At 40.3% G+C, this 22,667-nt stretch overlaps 1 protein-coding gene across 1 annotated transcript in view; it reads right to left on the reverse strand.

Annotated features, from left to right (window-relative positions):
• Nucleotides 1-20,020, reverse strand: part of gabrg3 (gamma-aminobutyric acid type A receptor subunit gamma3) — a 30,487-nt gene extending 10,467 nt beyond the window's left edge. Inside the window, exons 1-3 of the mRNA XM_087784433.1 lie at nucleotides 19,881-20,020; nucleotides 19,649-19,794; nucleotides 9,989-10,056 (exon numbers count right to left, since the gene is read on the reverse strand). Of these exons, the coding sequence (XP_087640559.1) occupies nucleotides 9,989-10,056; nucleotides 19,649-19,794; nucleotides 19,881-19,933 (267 nt within the window). The 5' untranslated portion in view covers nucleotides 19,934-20,020. The remainder of the gene's footprint in view (nucleotides 1-9,988; nucleotides 10,057-19,648; nucleotides 19,795-19,880) is intronic.
• Between the last annotated feature and the right edge of the window lie 2,647 nt (nucleotides 20,021-22,667).

Genomic DNA, 22,667 nt, shown 5'->3' on the forward strand with positions numbered 1-22,667 from the left:
TTAATCAATTATATCTTTCAGTGAAAATTACAACTATTTCATCATCAAAGTGAGTCCACATGTGACTTGAATGTTCGGATGGCTGGACAATACTAACAAGGCTTCATGTTGAGCGACAGTATGAGAACACCAGTGTGCGCTCAGACCGTCTTACTATCAAGATGCTCTGCATATAAAGAAGACGGAATCACGCTCACCACATCAGCCGGCACCTGAAATGCGTTTGACCTTTTACCTGGTCCGCGCACTAGTTTGAATATCTCACCAATTAGAATGAAGTGTATAATCAAGAGAACTGCAGGGTGCGTGACCTTTAAGTTTGTGCTGCTCCACGGCTTTAAAAAAGGAAGCAGAAAATGGAACATCATCTGGGGTTTAATGGCTGGAACAGCAGAATCTGCTGTAAATCAACTCGCCCTCAGAATAAGTCGGTTACAAAGGGAGACCCAGCGTTGAATAGTAACAACGTTTTAATGATGGAAGATATTTCATCAGTTGATCCTCTTTTCTACTTCATTGCTTTCACACTCCAGCAACAAGAAAGTGGGTCTTTCACCTGCTCCACATTAAAGCTGCTGATTTAGCCAACCGCGCACACTCTCAGACAAACGCTGCGTGGTTAAAAACAGAAGCCTACATGATAGATTTATTTTCACTTAAGTCCAGAACAAAGTATCTCCAGGGAAGCTACAACCGAGTACAACAAAAATAACACCTGTACGGAGCAGTGAGAACTTTCAGTGCGTCAGGCCAGGAAATAATATTCGAAATTTCTCCCTTTTTTTTTGACATGTTGCCTGCTGCGAGATTCTTTATTGTCGCAAAGGTCAGTTTTGATGTAAGTGGTTGTCACGTGTGCGCTCCACATCTCCTCTATTGAACAACACACAGAGGTGGGCAATTAAATGACCACGAGGAGCGACATTATGTCCAGCCACAGCTGAGAGGGGCTGTCAGACCAAAACAGAGTAGAGATGTAGAAAAGTCTCCAGGAAAAAATATATAATAAATGCCATGACATTATAAAAAAAATGTGCTTGCGTTTCTTTATTTTATTTCGTTAAAAACAATAACAATAAAACATTTTTAAAAAGACATTTTGATCTACCGCTGTTTATAATGTACAAACTGCCTTTCCTTTTACATTTTAAATGAAATGTGGGTTTCGTTGGGGTTCTCATTGGTGTCTTATATGATATGACACTTATGTTAATTCCTTGTACTAACTTGTGTAAGCGTACATATACTTTTGTTGTATTTATTAAATAGTTGTTGACCAATCTCTTAAACACAGCATTTATTTTTGAGATTTGGAAGATATCTGTGGTCTTAGTTTCCTATTCTTAGAAGAACCACTCAGACAATAGTCGCCTTGAGCGTTAAGCAGACCTTCTGCTGGGAGGCCATTTTATGAGGAAAGTAGGGCAAAAGATGCATCCGAACATCTCTGCAGAACAAACGCTTTCGTTGGTGTTTATCACCGACGTGATCTAATGACTCTGGAGAATGTTTTTCTCAGACGAAGCAAGAATCCTCTCTGTCTGAGATGAGATGATGAGCTCACCAGTAAGTCCACTTTATCCACCAGACATAAGAAAAACAGCATCAGCAGCTCTGACTTTTCATTTCTTTTTTTTTTAAGCTGCATCAGAGATAAACTCTTGTGGATCTACTGGAGCGTAAAGTTGCACCTCAGCTGTGCAATTAGGCAAAGTGGATTTTACATGAATGCTCAAGACTGCTGTGAATTCCCTTGAACTCTGGCACATCATCCACACTTTATTATGATGACTGACAGCTGCTGACACATCCCCGGAGGCTTCTTATTGTGACAGGAGAAAACAGTGATGAAAGAGGAGAGTGACCTTTCTGTCACAGAGCTGAGGGGTCAACAACTCTTTTGTCAGTTCGGACTGGTGTTGGTCGACTTCTGGTTTTCTGCTGAAAAGCCAAACAAATGCTCTAATTTGGATGATTCTGTCACAGATTAAACTTGACTTAAATTGTCAGGCTTTTGCTTTATTTGTAATCATCTTGATAAAATCTAGAAACAATTTCTGATTAGACATCTTATGTTCAGAAATTATATCCTAATTTTCTATTATTGCCAACTAAAAGCTTCTCACTTGGGGCCTGGATCAAAACTCAGAATATTTGTGAGGGAGATTTGGAAGAGTGAGTCTTCTGCAGCTCAAAATAAAAATACATCTGTGTTGGACTGATTCAATGTAAAATCCTGAAACAAAATTATTACAGTAATGCTACATTTTTTTATTTTAAAAGATGTTCTCCATCTCCAGGAAATCTTTAGCACATTTCTTTGGTCTTATTCTAGACATAAAACTCATTCGACCAAAATATTGATATTTGAGTTGAATCTTGACCATTCAGGGATTACTAACTAATGTTTCTCACGCTGGCGTTCTTGACACTCTGAGCCAGATGCATTGTTGTTTCACGATGGAAATGTCATTACTTCCTCTTGTTCAACTGGAAGTTTTTAGGGAACAGAGATTATTTTTTCTCGCCCAAAAAAAAATTCTGATGGAGTGGATGGTTATTATCGGCTGTAGTTAATACAAAACTCTGCAGCGAGAATTCTGACCCGCTCCACTAGAAGAACTCACATTTCCCCGATCCTTAAAACTCTTCACTGGCTGCCAGTTTCTTTCAGGATCAACTTCAAAATTCTGGTTCTTACTTTCAGATCTATTCATGGTCAGGCTCCTCCTTACATTAGTGATCTGATCCAGACTTACACCCCAGCTCGGGCTCTGAGGTCTGTGGATCAGAATCTACTGATGGTTCCTCGCACACGGTTCAGGACCAGAGGAGAGAAATCCTTCCAGGCTGTTGCTCCTAAGCTTTGGAACGATCTTCATCTCCCTCTGTGTTTGATGATCTACTGACTCCTTCAAGAAACATCTTTAGACATTTTTATTTGTTCAGGCTTTTCCCTTGATTTTATGATGACTCCTGCAGTTTTCTTATGTGTCTTGACCTTTTAAAGTATATATTGTAACTGTGTATTGTTTTTGATCGTTAAAGTGCTTTGTGATCCTGGTCTAAAAAAGGCGCTTTACAAATAACCTTTAATTACTTACTTATCACAGTGGAAAATTCCAATTTATATTGCGTTTTTTATTCTATCAATTATCCCTTGTGTTAGCTCGGGTCGAGGTGACCCAAAGGCCCTGAGATAGCGCAAAGGTTAAATATGTTTTCTACTTGAGAAAAATAAAATAAAAAACCAAAGGAATAATAAAACATGTTCTTCATGTCAACAGGTGAAAAACGAATAATATGAGCTTTAAACAAACAACCAATATGTAATATTTATTTATGTATTTATTTTAATTACTAAGATTAATAAAGCTACAACATGGTCTCATGTTTTGACATTGTTATTTCAGGGTGCACAGTGGCTTAGTAGTTGACCTATCGCCTCGCATCATGTTAGGTAACATGCACGGTGATGGAAAGCCTGCACAGATCAAGTGTTTATGTGGATGCTGCCGTCCGCAGATCTTTATAAAACTTCTCTCTCAATTCAATACAAATTTCATTATGAAAGCACTTGTTGACGAAAGCATGACTAGTAAAGAGAGGAATGGTACTAGTACTTCACTGACCCACATTGCAGGTTTGTGACCAGTCTTTCTGAATAATGCTGTGTTTTGCTCTACCATGAGTCTACTCCGGGGACTCCAGTTTCCTCCATCAGTCCAAAAACATACAGTGTTGAGAACTAAAAAATCGTTTAAAGAAAGGACCAAGGGTTTTGTTGTTTAGAACCAGAATCAAACCTATGACCTCCTTACAATGAGGCAGTGTTGAGACATGACTGTTAAAGTGAACCATATGAGACATATGTCGTGTTTAAGTAATTCATACTATATAACCACTAAAAAATACAAGCTCCGACACCTTCAGCAGCTTTGATTATTTGCTCCACTGGAGCATGATGCCCTCAGATATGACGATGACAAACGATCGTCCACCATTCTTTGTCCGACACAATATGGTGGAGAAATGTCGACCACTATTTTTAATTAATCAAGTCTAAGCTCGGATCAGGAGTTTATCGCTGGACGGTTTCTGGAGAACATTCGACTGAAACTCGCCAGAGACTGAAATCTTTCTTCGATGTTGATATTGTGGCAGATCCAGGAACATATTTGAGCGCTGGTAAATATTTGTGCTGGTCTGGAGAAACAAGAAGGAAGATGGTTGAGGATGTTATCCTTTTTTTCAGAGGTTTCTGAATTGCAAACTCTCAAAGTTGTGCAACAATTTTTGCGACTCATATTAACAGAATACTTTTAAATCTCCTGTTTTCTTAATAAACCTCCATATTTCGGACTCGACTGTCTTCGTGCGGCTGTGAGACTCCAGCCATTACTGTGATGATTCGTGATGGCTCACATGTTTTTTGTAAGAGATCTGAATATCTCAGCAAACCCTGAGGGTGAAGCAGGTCCTCAATACCTTCATATCGTTTGGCTCATTCCAGACGAACTTCCTAATCACACACACCCCCCCCCCCCCCCAACACACACACACACACACATACACTCCCCCCATCCTAGTATATCTCCTGCATGCAACGTTTGAGTGGATTTGATATTGATAAAAACTCAATTAAGCAGAAACCCATCTGGCTTAAGGCGAGAAGGAAATACAAACATCTCCAAGAAATGGATCCGACAACAAGCTTTTCCACTTTGATTGATGAAAACTCACCTTCTCAGTTTCAGACGTTGCTATTTTGATCTCGTAATTACTGCTAACCACGATCGTGCTAAAGGAATTGAACTTGTAACATTGTTCCGTCCATATTATATTCCTCTGAGATATTATAAGCATGAATGTGGACAGAACTTTGACAAAGATGTGAGAACGTTCGATTTGAAACAGGTGATCTGTGATGACAAGTATGAGAATCAACACAACTGATGCCTCAGGCTGAAATTATAGAAATGGCTATATGTATATATATAAACACACACAATTGAACACACACACACACACACACAGACTTACCTTTCATACAGACTCACTATGAACGACCACCTCTCATCGACACACACTAAGGTCAACTATGGTGTCCCACAAGGTTCTGTTCTTGGTCCGATCCTATTCACAATCTATATGCTTCTACTAGGCAGAAAAACTTTATAAATGTCCACAATTATGCAACTGTATTTGCCAATAAAGTCAGATGAAAGTGATCCGCTAACACAACTGCACCCGTGATTTACAGATATCAAGTTCTGGATGACACAAAACATAAGTTTACTGAACAAAGACCAAACTGAGGTTCTGCAAGTTGGTAGTTAAATCTGTTTTTTTTGGTTTTGGCCTAGTTAGGCCTCTGCTTAGATTGTTGGAGGAGGAGTTTTTAGTTACAAGCTCTCTCTCTGTGTCTGGTTCTTGAACACCTGTGCCGTTCAAACCCACCCTCTCCATCTCCATCTCCCCCCGAGCCACAGAGCTCCACATCCTCTCACACTTTATACCCTCCACTGTCTCGTATTGTGATCGGCCTGAACTTTTTTTTCCCCTCTCATATAGTATTATTAAAACTGTCACGTGTCTTGAGATAAATTTGTTATAATTTGACACTATAAATAAAATTGAAGTGTGATAGTCATCGACAAGGTGTCATGAAGTGCTGCTCAAACTTGCACACGTGAACTCATCCTGACAGCTGTCAATCAAGCTTTAGTGACGTCAAATTTTTTACTCATAATGTGTGTGAAAAGCACTGCCTGCATGCTGCAGCCGATGCATAAAGGGAAGAATCTCCGCAGTATAAATCTACAATTTTCTGATTATGCAGCAGAGCGTTTAGTTGTTTTAAGACAATATTACTCTCTATTTGAATCGTCTAATTTAGGATTAAAGCTTCTCTATTTGCCTTTCTTGTGCATCAATAAGGTGAGCACTTGTGTTGTTCTTCAATCAGCTTCACCTCAACAGTTCTCTGGTCAGTCGCTCAGCCTCCTCTCGCCCACTCGGATATCTTCCTCCCTCTCCTCGTCTTCATTCAAGACCACCCACTCATGCTTGCTGCCCTAGTTTGTACTCGCACCATCAACTTCTTCTTTTCAGTTACTCTATTAAATCTGTTGTTTTCTTGCCTGTTGTGTCTTTAATTGAGCTGCCACTCCATCATCATCATTCCAACACTTTATGGTCATGAACACGATAAGCATGAACACGCCGCCGACAAGAACGACCAGAGAAGTCAGAGTAGCACCAGGAAGTGATCGAAGTGATCTTATTATTCTACGGTTGACAGGACTCACAGCGACTCGTGACCCTCGTGCCGATGAATTCATTAGTCAAATCTACCGCTGAGAAACCAACAGTGACGCTTCAGCGTCTGCATCGTGTTCTGATATCAACATGACGGGAATTTCCCTCGCGCCCCTGTACTGTGCCAACATGAGCAGTGGCCAGAATGGAGAGACAATAAATGGAGCACATTTTTAATTAATAATTCAGACACATAGCAATAACAAAACACCATTTTATTTTTTAATAAGCAGCTCTTTAACTTAATTGTTCTTCATACAGGTGAAGAACATTAAGGGATTTGTCTGGTAGAAGACCAGGTTGTCAACCGCACAGTTGTAGGAGGATCATACACTGTGATCTTGACCACTGCAGGGGGTCTTCTTTGTTGTATTGTCGATCTGTAGTTAGGAAGATTGTTCGTGCAATTGACCTCACAGATATTTGTCTTTGCGTCAGGGTGACACCAATCAGTTTTAGTCCATACTCCTTTTAGCCTAGTTTCAGTTGAGTATTTTAATCTGCCAGTTATACTTTAACTTTATTCTAATTTGATGACATTGCGCTCCATAAAAACTCTGGTTACGTTTTTGGTGATGGAATTATATTAGACATGATGAATAAGTAGTACCTAGCGGTGAGGGTCAGACCGACATTTTCTTCTTATAACCGCAAGGTGCGGATACATCTGGTTCAACCTTCTTTGTTAACATGAAACAAGAGTATTTTATCTGATTCAGATTTGCATCGGACATCAGACATTAAACCAGGTCTAAATTACTCAGAGATTCATAGTTTTGCCACACCAAGGTGTAATAGCCTCAAGCATAGAACAGTCATTTTCTCCATAGCAAAAACTCTCTAATGGTAATACTACAATATTGTCAGTAGGAAAGTTTACCTTCATCTCAGACATTTTTGTTTGTGCAACTGGAAATGCATCATGTGAGGTAACATGCGCAGCGATGGAAAAATCAGCCTGGACAGATCAGGTGTTTATGTGGATGCTGCCACGGATCTTTATAAAACTTCTCTCTCAATCCAGTCCAAATTTCATTATGAAAGCACTGGTTGACGAAAGCATAACTAGTAAGGGGGGAATGGTGCTAGTACTTCACTGACCCACGTGTTGATAGTCTATTCATGAATTAATCATGTACACTCACCACTAGTGACAGCAAGTCCCACAATGCACTGCAACAACTAAAGCTATGATAATAAAATAATAATAATAATAATAATCTCTATTTATATAGCGCCTTTCTAGACCAGGGTCACAAAGCGCTTTGACAGCCATTCACATATAAAAGGTCACTTAGTGTGTTTTTTTTGGTCTTGATTAAAGTGTGTTTTACCAGACGTGAACAGTCAACATGAAACATAACCACTTGGCCCGAAAACGAATGTGTTTGTGATATCCCTTGTGTTGCCTATGAGGTGACCCTGAGGTAACATAAGGGTTAAAGATGAGTTCTCTGGCAGAAGCCCGAGCGCCACATTTTACAGGTTGTGAATTCATTGTTGCCTTTTTGTAGGTGACTTTAGATACCAGTCAGAAGAAATGATTGATATATAAAGTGATTTGTTGAATACATACAATACACATTTTTACTTTGGTTTTAAACCAATTATTAATAATCTAGAAGTATATTTTTGGATATTACATTTTAAGTGTATTTGGATTTTCAAAAAAGTTCAAGGAATAATGTTAGCATGTTGCTCCTTGCTTCTTTTTAAAAAGTTGTCCTTTTGAAAAATGTTCCAAATTCACAGTGAAACCAAAAATCCTTACATAACAAAATATTAGTTCATTAAAAAACACCTTAAAGACAATTTCAATCTTTTCCTCCACATTTGTAGGTTACAGACACCACAACCTTTGGCCCAGTCTGGACAAAAATCGACCTCTGGTTGTTCCCCTTACACTACAGTTTGAGACGCTAGGACATATGTGTCAAACTCAAGGCCCGCGGGCCAAATGTGGCCCGCCATGTGATTTTATGTGGCCCGCCTGCCTTACCTTATATATCTTATTTAGTGCACCACATGCAAGGCTGTGTGCAGCCATTTTTATTTAATTGTAAAATACTACATCACACATGTTTTTAGCAGCTCACAATTGTTGGTTTTACAGTAGTTATGCCCCCTCTCAAGTAATAAATTCAAAGTAATTTAACATTAAGGAGTAGTTATATTTATTTTACATTAGCTTACATTTAATTACATTTATAAGTTACATCTGGCCCTTTGAGGGGAGCCATTATGATGATGTGGCCCCTGGTGAAAACCAGTTTGACACCCCTGCGCTAGGACCTGAGAGGGAAGTTAAAAACTATTTTCCGTCACAACAGAACATCAGCCATTTATATAAAATGATAAATCATTATTTTGAATTCGAAGAGAGTTGAGCTGCAGCTCTCTATTGTTCCTGTGATAGACAGGATTATCATCCGTCTCACGTCATCTTTTGTTGCTGAAAAGTTAGCGTCTACTTTGCTGTTCATCAGTGTTCGTAACAGCCACAGCAGAGCAGTTCACCGAGGTCATGAATATCAATAAAGCTGTTTATGGAAATGCTTTATAACAGTAATTGTAGACTCTTCCCGGTGTCATGACGCCCAAGACTCAATCCTGCATTGTAATTAAAACAATAGCTTGATGGCAGCTGTTGCTAAATTTAAAATCTCCTCTGATGGTGTCTTCTAATTACAGAGAGTGCTCCGACAAGTGTTAAAAGTCCCTCACAACAACCCAGCAAGGTGAATTACACTCCCACGAACCTGCTGCAAAAAACAAGTTGAGCTTTCAGACGATTGAGACTCTGGTGTGTGGATGTGTACAGGTGATGGAGTTTCAAATCCAGTGTGGCCAATAGAACCCTCAGGTTACCTATTGTTATCCGGGTTCTACCAACAATGCAAAGCCATCAATAAAGCTTTGCTATGGGTTAATCCTAAAGTTTCTGAGATGGCTCAATGTACTCACCAACCAGGTGGTGGCAGCCCAACCACCTCTCCAGTAAAGGGTGGCAGGTACCTGACCACCTACTGAGGCTCAGTCCAGAAGGGTGGACACCTGGGAGACATAGATTCTACTACATAGTGCTCATCCTCTAGAGATAGCAATTGGTTAATACTAAAGTGAAGACAAACGGCATGGATCCTGACAGCCTAGGACTTGTGGGCTACACGTGGAATGTCACACAGATGTCCCCCCTACGAAAGGACTACTGAGGTAGACACACCATGTGTGAAGTGAGCCCTCAGGCTATCGACGTAGGAATGACCTGCTGTCCAAGCAACGTCAGATCTCAACCGGTGAAAAGATCTCTAAGGAGATACCACATCATCCTTTACAGACTCAGCCATGTAGGCCCTGGTGTAGCACAGACAAAGGTGCTCAGGGTTCTTTCTTGTTCTGCAGTGAGAGAACCCTCGCCGACTCGGAACAAGGTAGCTTAGCGACAGTGCAAAGTTAGCCGTGGACACAACATCCCTTGGCTTAGCAGACCTAAGACATCCCTGGTCTTTAACCCCTATGTGGACCATGGTGGGACGACTTGTAATTAATATGTTACAGTGTACAGTAACAACTAGTTTCTGATCTAACCTGTAAAATTCCATTCCCATGATACAGTTTTACATTCCGTGGATTTAATGATTGTACTCTTAAATTAAAAGGGACTCACCATGTTTATTGAAGACACTGGTCCAATGCTGTTCACGTATATGTCCACATCAATAACTGTGGGTTTCCCTGTAAGAAAAATAACAACTTTATAACAACCTACAGTTTAAATAAACGTCTATTTAAAAACACTTAATGTTAACACAAAAACTTAAGAAATACAATCAAGTTGATTTAGCAAGTATTTAATATTAATAATATTTGATCATGTCACTTAACGCCTACAATAACAAAACACATTATTTAAATTTTATATATACATAAAAATCAACACAAAGGCCACATGTCTGTCTAAGTGATGAATAATAAAAAGAAACACAACAAATTATTCTACTTTTCACAACACCTTTTCTTCTTTTATAAATTATATTTTTTGTAAATATTCCCAAAAATGAGCTCTCAAGAGCAGCATAATATTTAAAGGATAAATGTGTGGAGTGAAGTTGGAGAAAAGAAAGAAAGGAAAATAATAAAATTACATTTATACATTGGAAAAGTTATTTATTAATGTATAGTAGTGAGACATAAATATGAATAAATATATTATATTCTGATGGTGAGAATGAGGTGAGCGATTCAGAGTTCCAGGTGATTATTTCCTTATGATCCAAATGTTCCCTCAGAAAGTTCTCATTGAGGTCAGAAAGGCCCTCACAATATGAGACTCGCACATATCAAAGTTTTATAGCCCTCTTGACAAACAGCAGGTCACAGACTTATGGCTGCAGTTAAAACTCAAATATAGTTCTCTGGTCCGGTCCGCTGGGGTCGGACGCTGAGTGTCACTTAAACCTGAACCTTCTGGAAGCGTCGGTGACAGCTGAGACAGTTTGGTCGACAGTGTTCACGCCTGCAGAGCCAAAAGCTGCTCTATCATTTCACATTACTCCTCGATGGAAGTCTTCATGTCTCAACCAATTAAATCTGCAGAAGGATTATTTCCACCTGCCATTCTTGGTTGAGGTGTTGAGGTTATTGTGGACCTGCAGCTCTGGATGAGGCGACTAATCAACGACACACTGTTCATACCACAGCTGTGTGGAACTTAAATAATACATTATAAAGTTTATTTTAAATGATCTTAATCTCTGCTTTCATCCTCCACGTGGCCTGACTTGACCATTGAAAAAAAATCCATGGAAACTTGATCACGAGTCCCTTTATCGTTATAAACAATCTATATTTATTAGGATGTTGTGTAGTTTTTCTGTATGACAACACATTGTGGGATATGTGTCTTGGCCTTTTTAAGTATATATTTTAACTGTGTATTGTTTTTGATTGTTAAAGCACTTTATGACCCTGGTCTAGAAAGGCGCTTTACAAATAACCATTACTTACTTACTTTACTTACTATATGTTGGTTTTGATTTTTGTTTTAGATATTGTGTATTTTCACTCAAAGTTTAAATAAAACGATTTATAACAAAGGCCATATGAAACCTGCTCAGGGCCCACATATGGACTTTGTAAATGCCTTTAGTGAATTTCCTGACAATTTTATGCAGAATAAATTAAAAAAGATTGTCTCCATCAGACCAAAGATCATCCTTAAATGATGATGATCCGCTGATGTATTTTATCAGATCAACTTACTAACAAATGTTTAATCATAGAATCATCGTTGACCTTTATTCAACTTCATATTTATAATCATGGTTTAACATGGGCCTCAATATGGGCTATAAAAGTACCTGTTAGGTAGAAAAGCAGCATTGTGCGATTGCTGTTTACACATATAAACTATTGTCCAGCCACCCCCCTTCCATTGTACGCATGTGACATTTAAGTTGTGGCATTTAAAAGAATACTTATGGAGGTCGCCTCGACCGTCCACCACGCAAGACATTCAATCAAACACAAGAGCTGGTTCAATCTCAAGCACAGACTGACTGGCCTCTTTATGACCTATAATCAGTGTCTATTTTTAGAAACCTGCGACTCCTGAGAGGAGATCTTTGATGGAAAAAGGTCAGCGAGACATTTATAATAGAATCATAGAGTCAAGCACCGACTTATCAGTCATCAGATGCTTGTCGGTGCCGCTCAAATCTTCCAAATAAGATCAAATGTTTTTCTATCTATGGAGAGTTTTTGCCTACCTTTTTCCAATCAGTGGATTGTCCAAACTGTATATACTGTAAAAATCCATGGAAAAAATTGGATGCCGGATCACGTCCCTTTTGTACCAGTAAGACGCCGTGGTGCGTCACATGACTCCTTTTTTTCAAGCTACAGGCGGTTATTGTGAACCTGTCCACAGAACCACTTAAGTACTCAGTCACCTGCTAAAGCTCTGGCAGTACTAAGGTATAAAAAAGCTGAGTGGAAGAGTTTGGTAGACTAAATTCTGAATACAGCTCCATGTATTGAATCTCTGAGGCTGTAACTCACAGAAAATATTGAACTTAAATTAACTCGCTCTGCTCTGTCGACAACATTCTGACCATGATATTGCATTATTATCTATCAGTTATTGTTTGATGATTAATTGACAGATTTGTTTAATTCAACAGATTATCATCAATTAGACTCCATCCACCCTGAACAGGCTCTCTGTCACCCTCTTCTATATATATATATATATAAATATATATATATATATATATATATATATATATATATATATATATATATATATATATATATATACAATTTATATGCGCAAAAAGGGGTGTGGTTTTCAACTGTGCACTTTCATGGCCAAATTCCTTTGGATAACTGATCGCCACGTTTTAAACTCTGCCTCTTCTCTTAGATCAAATGTTTGAAATGGGAAATCTGATGAAGGAAAAGTTTGCTGATGCCCTTGTCATGCCCTTGTCATCTATCATCCACACTCAGCCAGATTAAACCCCCCGGAATAACAGACACAGAAGAAATGAATATGCCTTTAAATCCTGCACTTACATTCAATTTATCTTCTCAGCCTCCTTGATTGGTTTAAATCAAACAAACGACTGAAATCAGTATCACTCTGGGTATGAGCGTGTCCGACCTTCTCAAGGACACTGCTGATCCAAATAGTTGGTTACCTTGAGGCAGATGATTATTCTTGTGATAATGTCCGACGTGACATCTATCAATGCTCCAGCGATACACACACTTTTGGAAAGCGTTCGCTGAGATTTTAGACGGTAAAGATCTTTCTTCCCATAGAGTGCACTTCGGTACATGAGGTCACCAATGAGGTGTAGACGTCTTTGTTACGACCACCAACTGAGTGTCTGAGAGAGTCAACAATGTGTGATGCCTTTGAGACAAAAATCAAGCAGAGGGGTGTTGAAGCTGCAGGATGGTTTAGAGAGAGCCTCAGCATCCTTGCTAACTTTACCTGCCTGCTTCTTACATCATCGCTGATGTGCTTTTGTGTTCGCATTAATCTACTTTTTTCATCTTTCAATTTAAACTCCATGCATCAGAAACACACAAAGGGTCACCTGCGTAAGTTTTTCTGAGGAACAAACGTTTTTTGTCAAATACACAAATAAGAATATATTTTATTTCTAGTTTAATTATTTATCTAATTCTGATCAATAACCCAGTGTTGATCGACCATAGGCTTGAGTGCATCAACTGATGTCATGAAGCTGATTTTCTCCAAGTACCTCTCCTGCGTCTGAATCAATGCAACAGGTCGTGTGAGTAGCTGCAAACATGTACTGCAGTCTTCAGCTGCTCTCTACTTCCTCGTCTAAGACCTCTCTTCTTCTCCTTGAGGAGGACCTCTATGTCAGGAGTTACTCACGGCTCAACACACACTTTCTCTCCAGACATCTACTGAAACATCGTGTTTACTGCTGCACTCAACAAACCCTGCACTTAATAATGACTCATGATTTGGTGTCACGCACATGACCGTCGTCCTCCTCCTGCTGTGGAGTCAGTCGACGTGATGTTTTCAATCTATTGTTAAAATACAGAACCATTGATGCTGAGTGTCCTGACTCTCTTGCATGTTTTCAAATGTTGAAGTCTTCCTCTCCAAGAGAAAGTCTCTCATCATGATGATGTTTTCAAATTATTACTTTATAAAGATCTAACCCGTCTGAAATATCAGCGAACGAGAGGTTACGAGAGCGGAGTCCATTATGACGTAATGATTGTCTTCACTCCTCCTACAGCCAGCTGTTATCACGTCCGCTTTGTTTATACAACGAGAGCCTTGGAGGTGGAGACTTCTGGGATTAATGGTAAGCAGTGACAAACCTCAATCTTTGACCAATCACAATAGAGTGGGTGTGGTTATGGTAAAAATGAAGCATTTTCATTGGGCAGGGCTTAAACACATTTTCTAATGTTAATATTTAAACTAAAAGAGAGTTTTGTACAAACAGACACAAACTGATGATACAATAGAGTCCAACAACTATTTAAGAGACACAGTCCTCTTCCAAACATGTTACAAAAAGCAGACAAGAGTAATTATTATTTAAGAATAAAAGAAAATAAATGCTTCGGCAATAAGACACTTGTTTCAGGCCAGGGAAAAGAGAAGCTGCTTGAGGAACCACCAGGGGTCGTATCTGTGCACGTAAAATACGACTGATGCACAACTGTGAAGACTTGCGTCATCAATTAACCATTGTATGTTTCATAACATTAGGAGAGTACATGGAGTAAATCGACCCGAGTCTGTAGCATAGAGCTACTTGATTTGCAACTGTAGTCTCACTGCAACAACACAACTCCCGAGGGAGTCGCACAACTCGGAGCCAAAGCCACACACAATTATCACAATCAATCTTAATCAATCTGCATTGTCAGCAGATTATAACATGCTCATGGTCCCCTGATGAAACACTGATTGTTTCTGCTCCGCTGTGACTTCCTTGAAATTGTGTGAACGACATAAAAGAGTGCGACTCTAGCACATGTGTCAGACACATAACCCTGCTGTGATTTTGTCCAAAGTTTCACAGAGGAAGCACAATAGTGACAAGTGACATGCGTCATTGGCTCTGCAATTAAAAATGAGTTTGCTGACCCAAACTGTAGCGCCACACGTTGCCATGATTATTAAGCTGATTCGCTTGGAAATGCACCGTTTGAGAACCAGCTCCCTTTGTTCCTCAGAACACCTGTGAATAACTTCATTGTCACATTCATTTTAAGGTGTCTATTCATGTTGAAAAAAAGCTTTTTTTAATTTATTTTTAAATACGTTAATATGTTGGTGCAATTTATTCTTCTGTTCATGGTAGCTTACATGGATCTACTACTTTTAAGTTTTTAATGTCATTTGTTTGCCCATTTATCTGTTATTGCAGGTAGACGTGACCCAGGTGGATCAGGTAACCGGTCCAGAATAACTGCTTGCATCTCAGATACAGATCATGATGAAGGAAATGGATTTTAACTAGAGTACCAACAGAATTGATAGACTTCTATGATTGTTAACAGAAAGATTAGGATGAAGGAATGGATAGAAAGTAGTAGTACTTCCTCCTATGTCTGCAGCTACACATTAATTTGGATATTCAGTGTTGAGTATTAATAAACATTATTTTTAAGGGCCCATTAAAGTGGCTCTTGTTAGGAGCCCCCACCCCACTTTCCGTTAGCGAGCCAACAGTGATGGCTGAAGAAAAGGCTGGTTCAAATTACAATCTGGATCCACAAATCATTTGAGGGATGCTTGTTTTGTAGACGTTCTGTTATGCAAGTGTGTTCTAGAAGACTATTACTGTCCAACTGAGCTCATTGCATTGAACAATCTTTCAAATACTAACAAAGGTACTGGGTTCAATAGAAAATCACAAAGCACATGCAAATGAGCTGCTTGGCAGAGGGCTGCTCTTATGATTGATCTTGAAAAATTTCCGTTGTTGATTCTATGAAGCCAATCAATTTAATTTTGGATTCCGAAAAGTGTGTTGTGCGCTGGCAATCTAATATCATTAGTCTAATTAAGCTGTCAGACAATTACTACATCAAACTTTGTTTGAAATCCTTCATTCCACTTATTTCCATAATGTGGTCACCAAAGGCTGGAGGTTCTTTTGGTGCTAGGCCCTCGAACAAGCCACCCAGCTGGGTGCAGCCCACTTCCTATAAGAGGTGGGGAATACCCACCGCACTTCAACTCCTTTTCAACTCGGCAGAAAGCTCCTGAGAGGGGAAAAGCAAAAAGATCACAGTGGTATGTAATGATGGCGAATGTGAGTGAACTAATGAATATTGAAGTGGACAAATGTGTTTGCATGACGTGCTAAACCTCCCAGGAGAGCGGGTGCAACGTGTCCACTGCTTTGTTTGCCTAGGCCCAAACCACACGATGGCTGATTGTGTGGCCTGCTGAGCGCACTTCACAGCGACGGGAAGCGTTCGAGGCTTGTTGACTCACGCCTCCTCATCCTTTGAGATCATGGACTGATTATGATCAGGAGGAAGACCGGCAGTGTTACGAGAAGGATCCCAGCACCCTGTTCGGATACGATTAGAGTGGAAGGGGAAACCGGGTCGGCGCCTCGTTTTACTTGCGGACTGAGAGTCGGGATGGGCAAGTCGGCTCTTGCCGGTCCATCCTGTGGCTCTTCCAAGGGCTAAAGACGGGTCAACGGCAATGTTGTTTAACAGGGGTCTCCCTCGCAAACAACTTAGCTATTCTGTGCGGTGCACTCGACAAGCTCACGTTCTAAATTAATGAGAAGAAGAAGGTTTTTATGCCCAAAAGAGTTGAGCCGAGTTGTCCCTTGATCGTGAAGAGACCGCGAGGATGAGGACGACAGTTGTTTTAACAACACGGATCGCAGCATAGCAATCGCCATGAGGTGTGCGAGAGCAATCCAGGTAAGACCTCTTGCAGACAACATGGCCCTCTTGCAGTGGACTTGGCGGGCTCACTTCTGTACTGCAGATGAGGTAGAGGAGATCCACTGAAGATGCAGCAGCTGCGGTTGAGCAATCTCCTACGTCTATAAAAACGGATTACTCTTCTGTGGTTTGTTTTGAGAGTGTTACTCAAGTTGGCCGGCCGGGCTACTGTTGCCTTCCCTCCTCCGCAACTACTTCCCTTGGTTCAGAGAGCTGAGCAGGAGCATCTGAGGTTAAAAGTGGTGGCACCAGACTCCCCAGAGGCACTGTGGTTCCCAGACCTGATGCAGATGGCGATAGGGAGCCCATTGGCTATCCATTGGACCTCCGCTGCTATGTGTTAGGAAGGTAGGACTCTGACGACACCCCCGGTGCTGGATCTGCCTCTAAAAGTGTGGCTCTTGCAAGGGATGAGCTGAGCAGGACACTCTTTCTTTCTAGTGTGCAGACAAGTCCCCGGACCCCAGCTCCTGTTTTGTCTCTGCTGACCTGTCTTTCCTGCAACATTTTCTGGATAACGAACGGACTGTGGCGACACTGAGAGTGTTGGCATCAGCTATAGCAACGAGGAACGTCGGGTCAAGGGTTCTTTGGCTCATACCCACCCTCTGGTGGTGCGGTTTTAAAAGGGCTCCCACCTTCTGTGAGGCCTTCCGGCCCTCAGTGGGATCTCCAGCTAGAGATGAATTCTCTCACAGGCCCGACCTTTGAGCCTCTTGACCAAGTCCCACTGGACATCATTTTTATGAGGTCTCCCTCCTTCTGATATCCACGAAGAGAGCAAGAGAATTTTGTGCTCCCTCCATTAGTCCACTGACAACACAGTTGCTGGAAGCTTGACATTATGTGACGTCAGCAGGCGCTGTTATGTCCCTCCCGGGGCTCATGGCGGCAGCTCTCACGGCAGTGCGGCTGGGCTTGCTGCAAATGAGTGACATCTTGTTTTTAAGGTCTCGCTCCTTCTGCCGCTGACATCCACGAGGAGAGCAAGTAAGCTTTTAGCTCTCTACATAAGCCCTGCGTGTTCTTCCTTTGGAGAAGTCATCGGTGTCAATGCGCCAGCCGTAGGTTCTCAGCTCCTCCTTACGGGCGACGATTCTCACGCCGCGGGCCTTTCATCTGCAGCCCCACTTGGACCCGGGTCAGGAACGTCTTCACCTGTTGTGTCCAGTGAGGCCTTTGACCTGTTACTTGCGGCGGATGGCCGTTTTAAGGCGCTCTGATGCCTTCATCATCTGTCATGGTAGATTTTGGCTGGGTGAGGCAGTCCCCCCTCAGAGGTTCTCTCATCGGGTGAGATCGGCCATTATCAGGGCTTCCCAGGCAGCGTGTGGCTCTGCTCCCAGTGGACTGAGGGAACATTCGACCCGCGGTGTGGCAGCCTCAGTGGCTCTTTTGCGGGGTGTTGCAGCAGAGGACATCTGCTCAGCCACTTCTTGGGCGTCCACCTCAACCTTTGCTGGAGCCTATCTCCTCGACGTGGCGACAGGATCAGTAGCTCACACTGTTTTGAACGCTGCCGTTCACACCAATCGTAGAACCTGAAGTTATGAAATCAATAACTCGGGGTATTGCACCTTCATTGAACAACAAGCAGGAGGCACCACACACAATATCGTCAGACAAGCAGTCAACCATACGCAGATGATTTACTATTCATTTGTTCTATTTTAACAGATTTTCACCCAAATCTTAATCCTTGTTCACAAACACTTTTCTTCACCATCAAGGGACACATTATCCCGATGGCCTCCATCTCACCAACACTTAGACTAAATCTTAATGACACACTGAGAGGCAAGGCGGCGGTCTATTCTGGGACTGTTGTTCGATCTGGATCACCAGGCGGTAACTAACCAGAGCTAAGAGGAACACATGCAGGCAGCTTATTGATGGTTTGAGCGTCAAACAAAAGAGAACGGCAGAGCCACAGGGCTTTGAAAGGAGAGCGTTACGATAACAACCTGTTGCAGTTCGTCCACCTGCTGAGAGAGCTTGCTGACAACATATTCAGCTATTGATCCTTTTATGTGGTTGGATTGGAGGCAAAAAAGTGGATCGATTTAAGCTTCTGTCAGGAGGTTTGGCTGAGTACTAAGCAGAGTGTCTAGGAAAATCAGTCCTTGATACCCTGTTCTTGGAGAGCAGGATTCTAGGGCCTATCCCAGCAGACATACTGTGGCAAAGTTTCTTGTCCATGCTGCTCATTGTTATCCTAAAGTGAGAACATAAGACTTCACAGGACAATGTCATTTTCTCAGGTGAAGTGACATCACCTTCATAATCTTTAGCTTCTATTATATACGTAGTTGTACTGCTTGTCATTTTGTGCGGAAAAGTAAAAGCTAATTTTATGATAAGTAGATAAGTCAAAACCTTAGGATCTGCTAGAGTAATGTTGATTGTTAAAAACGTAATTAAAAAGTTAAGTTAGGTAGAACTTTATTGATCCCTCAGGAGGTCTTCTTCAGGAGATTTTTTTTATTCCAATTAGCCACAGCAATACAGAAATTTTTCATAAAAAAAAAAAAAAAAAATTAGTTGAAAAAGAGTGAAAAAATGTTGGTTAACACAAACAATTACAGATGATGGGGATGGTATAAGAAATATATATAAATATATATATCAGGTATTTATATATTACCTAATGACGGATGGTTTTAATTTAAAAGCCATTTTTGAAATACCGACATGAACTTAACAGTTGTGTTTCCGAACAAAGGTAAGCCAAAATATTGTGACTGTGTTTGTTAGTCACACAATCTTCTTCAATCATCTACATCATCAGTTGTAAACAATTTCATTTATTCATTAATAAAAATAAAAACCTAAACACAAGACTCGCCTCCAATGTCAGGTCGCAGCTTCCGGTCGTATTCTTTCAGCAGATTATTGAGGATCTCTGTGGCGTCGTTTTGATGAGATCTGGGAACTAACATCTGGTTGATGTTCACATCCTCATAGTCCTCTTCAGACTCCATGGTCAGGGAGCTGTCAATGAGAACTAGTGAATGCAAGTTCTGTCATGTGTTGCAGGTCAGTGAAGGATGGAGATGAAGAAGAAAAAGAAAACTTACCAGAATTGTAGAAGTGACAGCAGCAGGACACACACGAGTGCTGTGGATGACATGTTGTGAATGAAAAGGTGTTCCAGAGGAAGATGCTCAGAGGAAACACACTCCTGACTTTTTAATCCAAGACGCGCTCATTTTGGAGAAAAAAAAGATCTTCCCAGGGAGGTGTTTTATTGCTGCTCGTCGTCAGTCCGCTCGTTGGAATGCGAGAGTTCCCAGCAGGTGGACACCGAGCGCTCTGGATCCTCCAGGAACTCCTGCGAGAGAGACCTGCGTCACAACTCTTCTCTCTCGCCGAGGCACGAGCAGAGGAACTTTTGAGAGGAAAATAAACACATCATGGCATTTTGTACGACAGCTATTTTTAGAACTGACGGTGACAACACAAGTTGATTAATAAAATAAAAGTACAACGATATTCGAGTTCTGTGAAGACACTTCTATTCTTATTTCACTTTAAACTTTACAATATAACAGTGCTTTTATCAAAACTATTTCATGTAATATTTTCTTCATTACAACTATCAACCACACCACTATTGAGATGGAAAATTGCACTTTTAAGACAGTCCTTTTGGAAACGGTTAGTAAAAATCCTACTTTTTTTCCCCAGTGATTTGTATATTAAAATAAAGTAAGATATGGATTAGAAAACAGACAAACGTTTAGATAAACGTATGCTCAATATGAGTGTCAACATCTTGTCAATATTTGTGGACATGGATAGAAATCTAAACACTTTTTGAAACGTTACATGATGATGATTGAAGGACTAGAAGAAACTCAAACCATCAACTCTGTCATTTTTTTAAGACTCCTGGTGACTTCCAATGTAGATCGATTCAATGTAATTAATGTACGTGAAGTTAACTTAACATTGTGTGAAACTAAACGCGGAATGTAAATATTCATTCATTTGTTTGTCTTAATTGATTATGAAAACCTGGAGTCCACGTTTCAACAGCCAGTGAGTTTTGTAACATCGCTGCGGTGTTGTCGCCCTCTAGTGACAAAATATGTTAACTACTACAAAGATGTTCAGTTTTTAGCGCGTTTATAATTTCTCCAGCAAAGTTTAGATTTTAGTTTTAAATATATTTTAAATTATTTGTTCATTTAAAGTTATATATATTATTGTTTCTGTTTTTGTGTTTTTATATTGTAGTGTGTAATATATTTAATTATGTGCAAATTCATTCAGTTACATTTTATTCTCACAGGTTGTCTTCTATTTCTGTATCTCTTTCAGTTGTTAAATGTACATGCAAACATAAACAATCTTAAATAGATAATTGTATTGCACTTTCTTACAATTATGACAATACGAAAGACATCATCCAAACATTTCTAATGATTAAAGTCTAAAACACAAATATTTAAGTGAATATGTATTAAACAGTATTTTAAGAACAAATATGGTTCACACAATTTAATTAGTTTTCTTGAGAAAGTGTGCCTTGATGTAAAAAAAAGAAAAAAAAAGTGATACAGAAATGTTCCATCTAAAAACTGACCATGACTCGTGTGTGTTGTCCACTTACTCTCTTGCTTTGTTTAATTCATGACGTGGAAAATGAAACATTAATCACAAAACTCACAGAGTTATGGAGCGTAAAACGAGTACTAATTACAACTTGTTCTGTTTTGACCTTTATGAAAAATGCATCAGTGCACCTGGATTAGATGATGTCACATCAATCATTCATCGTGGCACCGAGAGTGAGTGAGTGAGTGAGTGACAAGACTGAGTTTATTACAGCAGCGTCATTAGAGAATCTTCCTGCGCACTTGGGGTCCGTTGTGTACTGAAAGGTCACCAACCCAACAGTAAACCAGGCCATTGAATCCATATCATCATATTTCAAAAGAGCTTTTATCCTCTTTTTCACTCAGACATATTGATTGATTGATTGACTTTATTGATTCCAACGTGAGACAATTACTGAGTAACAGCAGAGTTTCTTGTATTTTATATATAGAGAGACTCAAAAGAGGTTAAAATAATCCTATGCTTAAATAATCTTTTTATATAGTTTTTATTGTCTGAAGACGACACCAAACTCTTTAAATGTTGTTATCACGACACTGCGCCTGCAGACCTCTTGAGGACCAGACCAGAGCCGGTCAAAGAACTGAATCCACGTGAGTCTATTTCTATTTGCTTAAGAAAACACTTTGTTTTAAAAAAAAGTAATCTAATGTAATCGTCAGCCTGCATCACAAGTACATCTGTGGGACTCTCAGCTTTCTAGGTTTTATTCACGTCCACTTCACCAGATCAGCCAGATAGACGATCATGATGTAACCGACACATAGATTATGACCAGATTACGCACGTTTACGTGAGATAGTCTCCCTGGTGTTGGCTCAGGTACATCATTGATCGTCAAAGTGTGTTTCGTCCAGGAGTGCGTTACACTCTTCCATCAATTGATGGATCACAGGCAGCTTTATTTGGAACGCTTGCACATGCTGAATGAAAAAAAGTAAAGAGAAGATAAACCCTCAAACAGATGTGAGCCAGATGTTGCTGCCACCGAGACCCTCAAGATGGATTTATCAGCCCACCGACTGTACTGTGTGCGCGTAATCAACCCAGATCCGGCACGTGAGGACCGCTGTTCCATCAGCCAAGATTAACCCGGCATTTCAGCAGGTCCACCTCAGGAGAGGAGTCGCTGGAACTCACCGGCGACTCTCTGAGTATCTTCCACATGACACAGCTGACACTTCTCTGTCAATTCAGTTGAGCTTTATTTTGAATTAAAAATCACATGTGATTTTTTCACC

The sequence above is a fragment of the Callionymus lyra genome, chromosome 2, assembly GCF_982586985.1.
Source record: "Callionymus lyra chromosome 2, fCalLyr1.hap1.1, whole genome shotgun sequence".
Taxonomy (NCBI): Eukaryota; Metazoa; Chordata; class Actinopteri; order Syngnathiformes; family Callionymidae; genus Callionymus; species Callionymus lyra.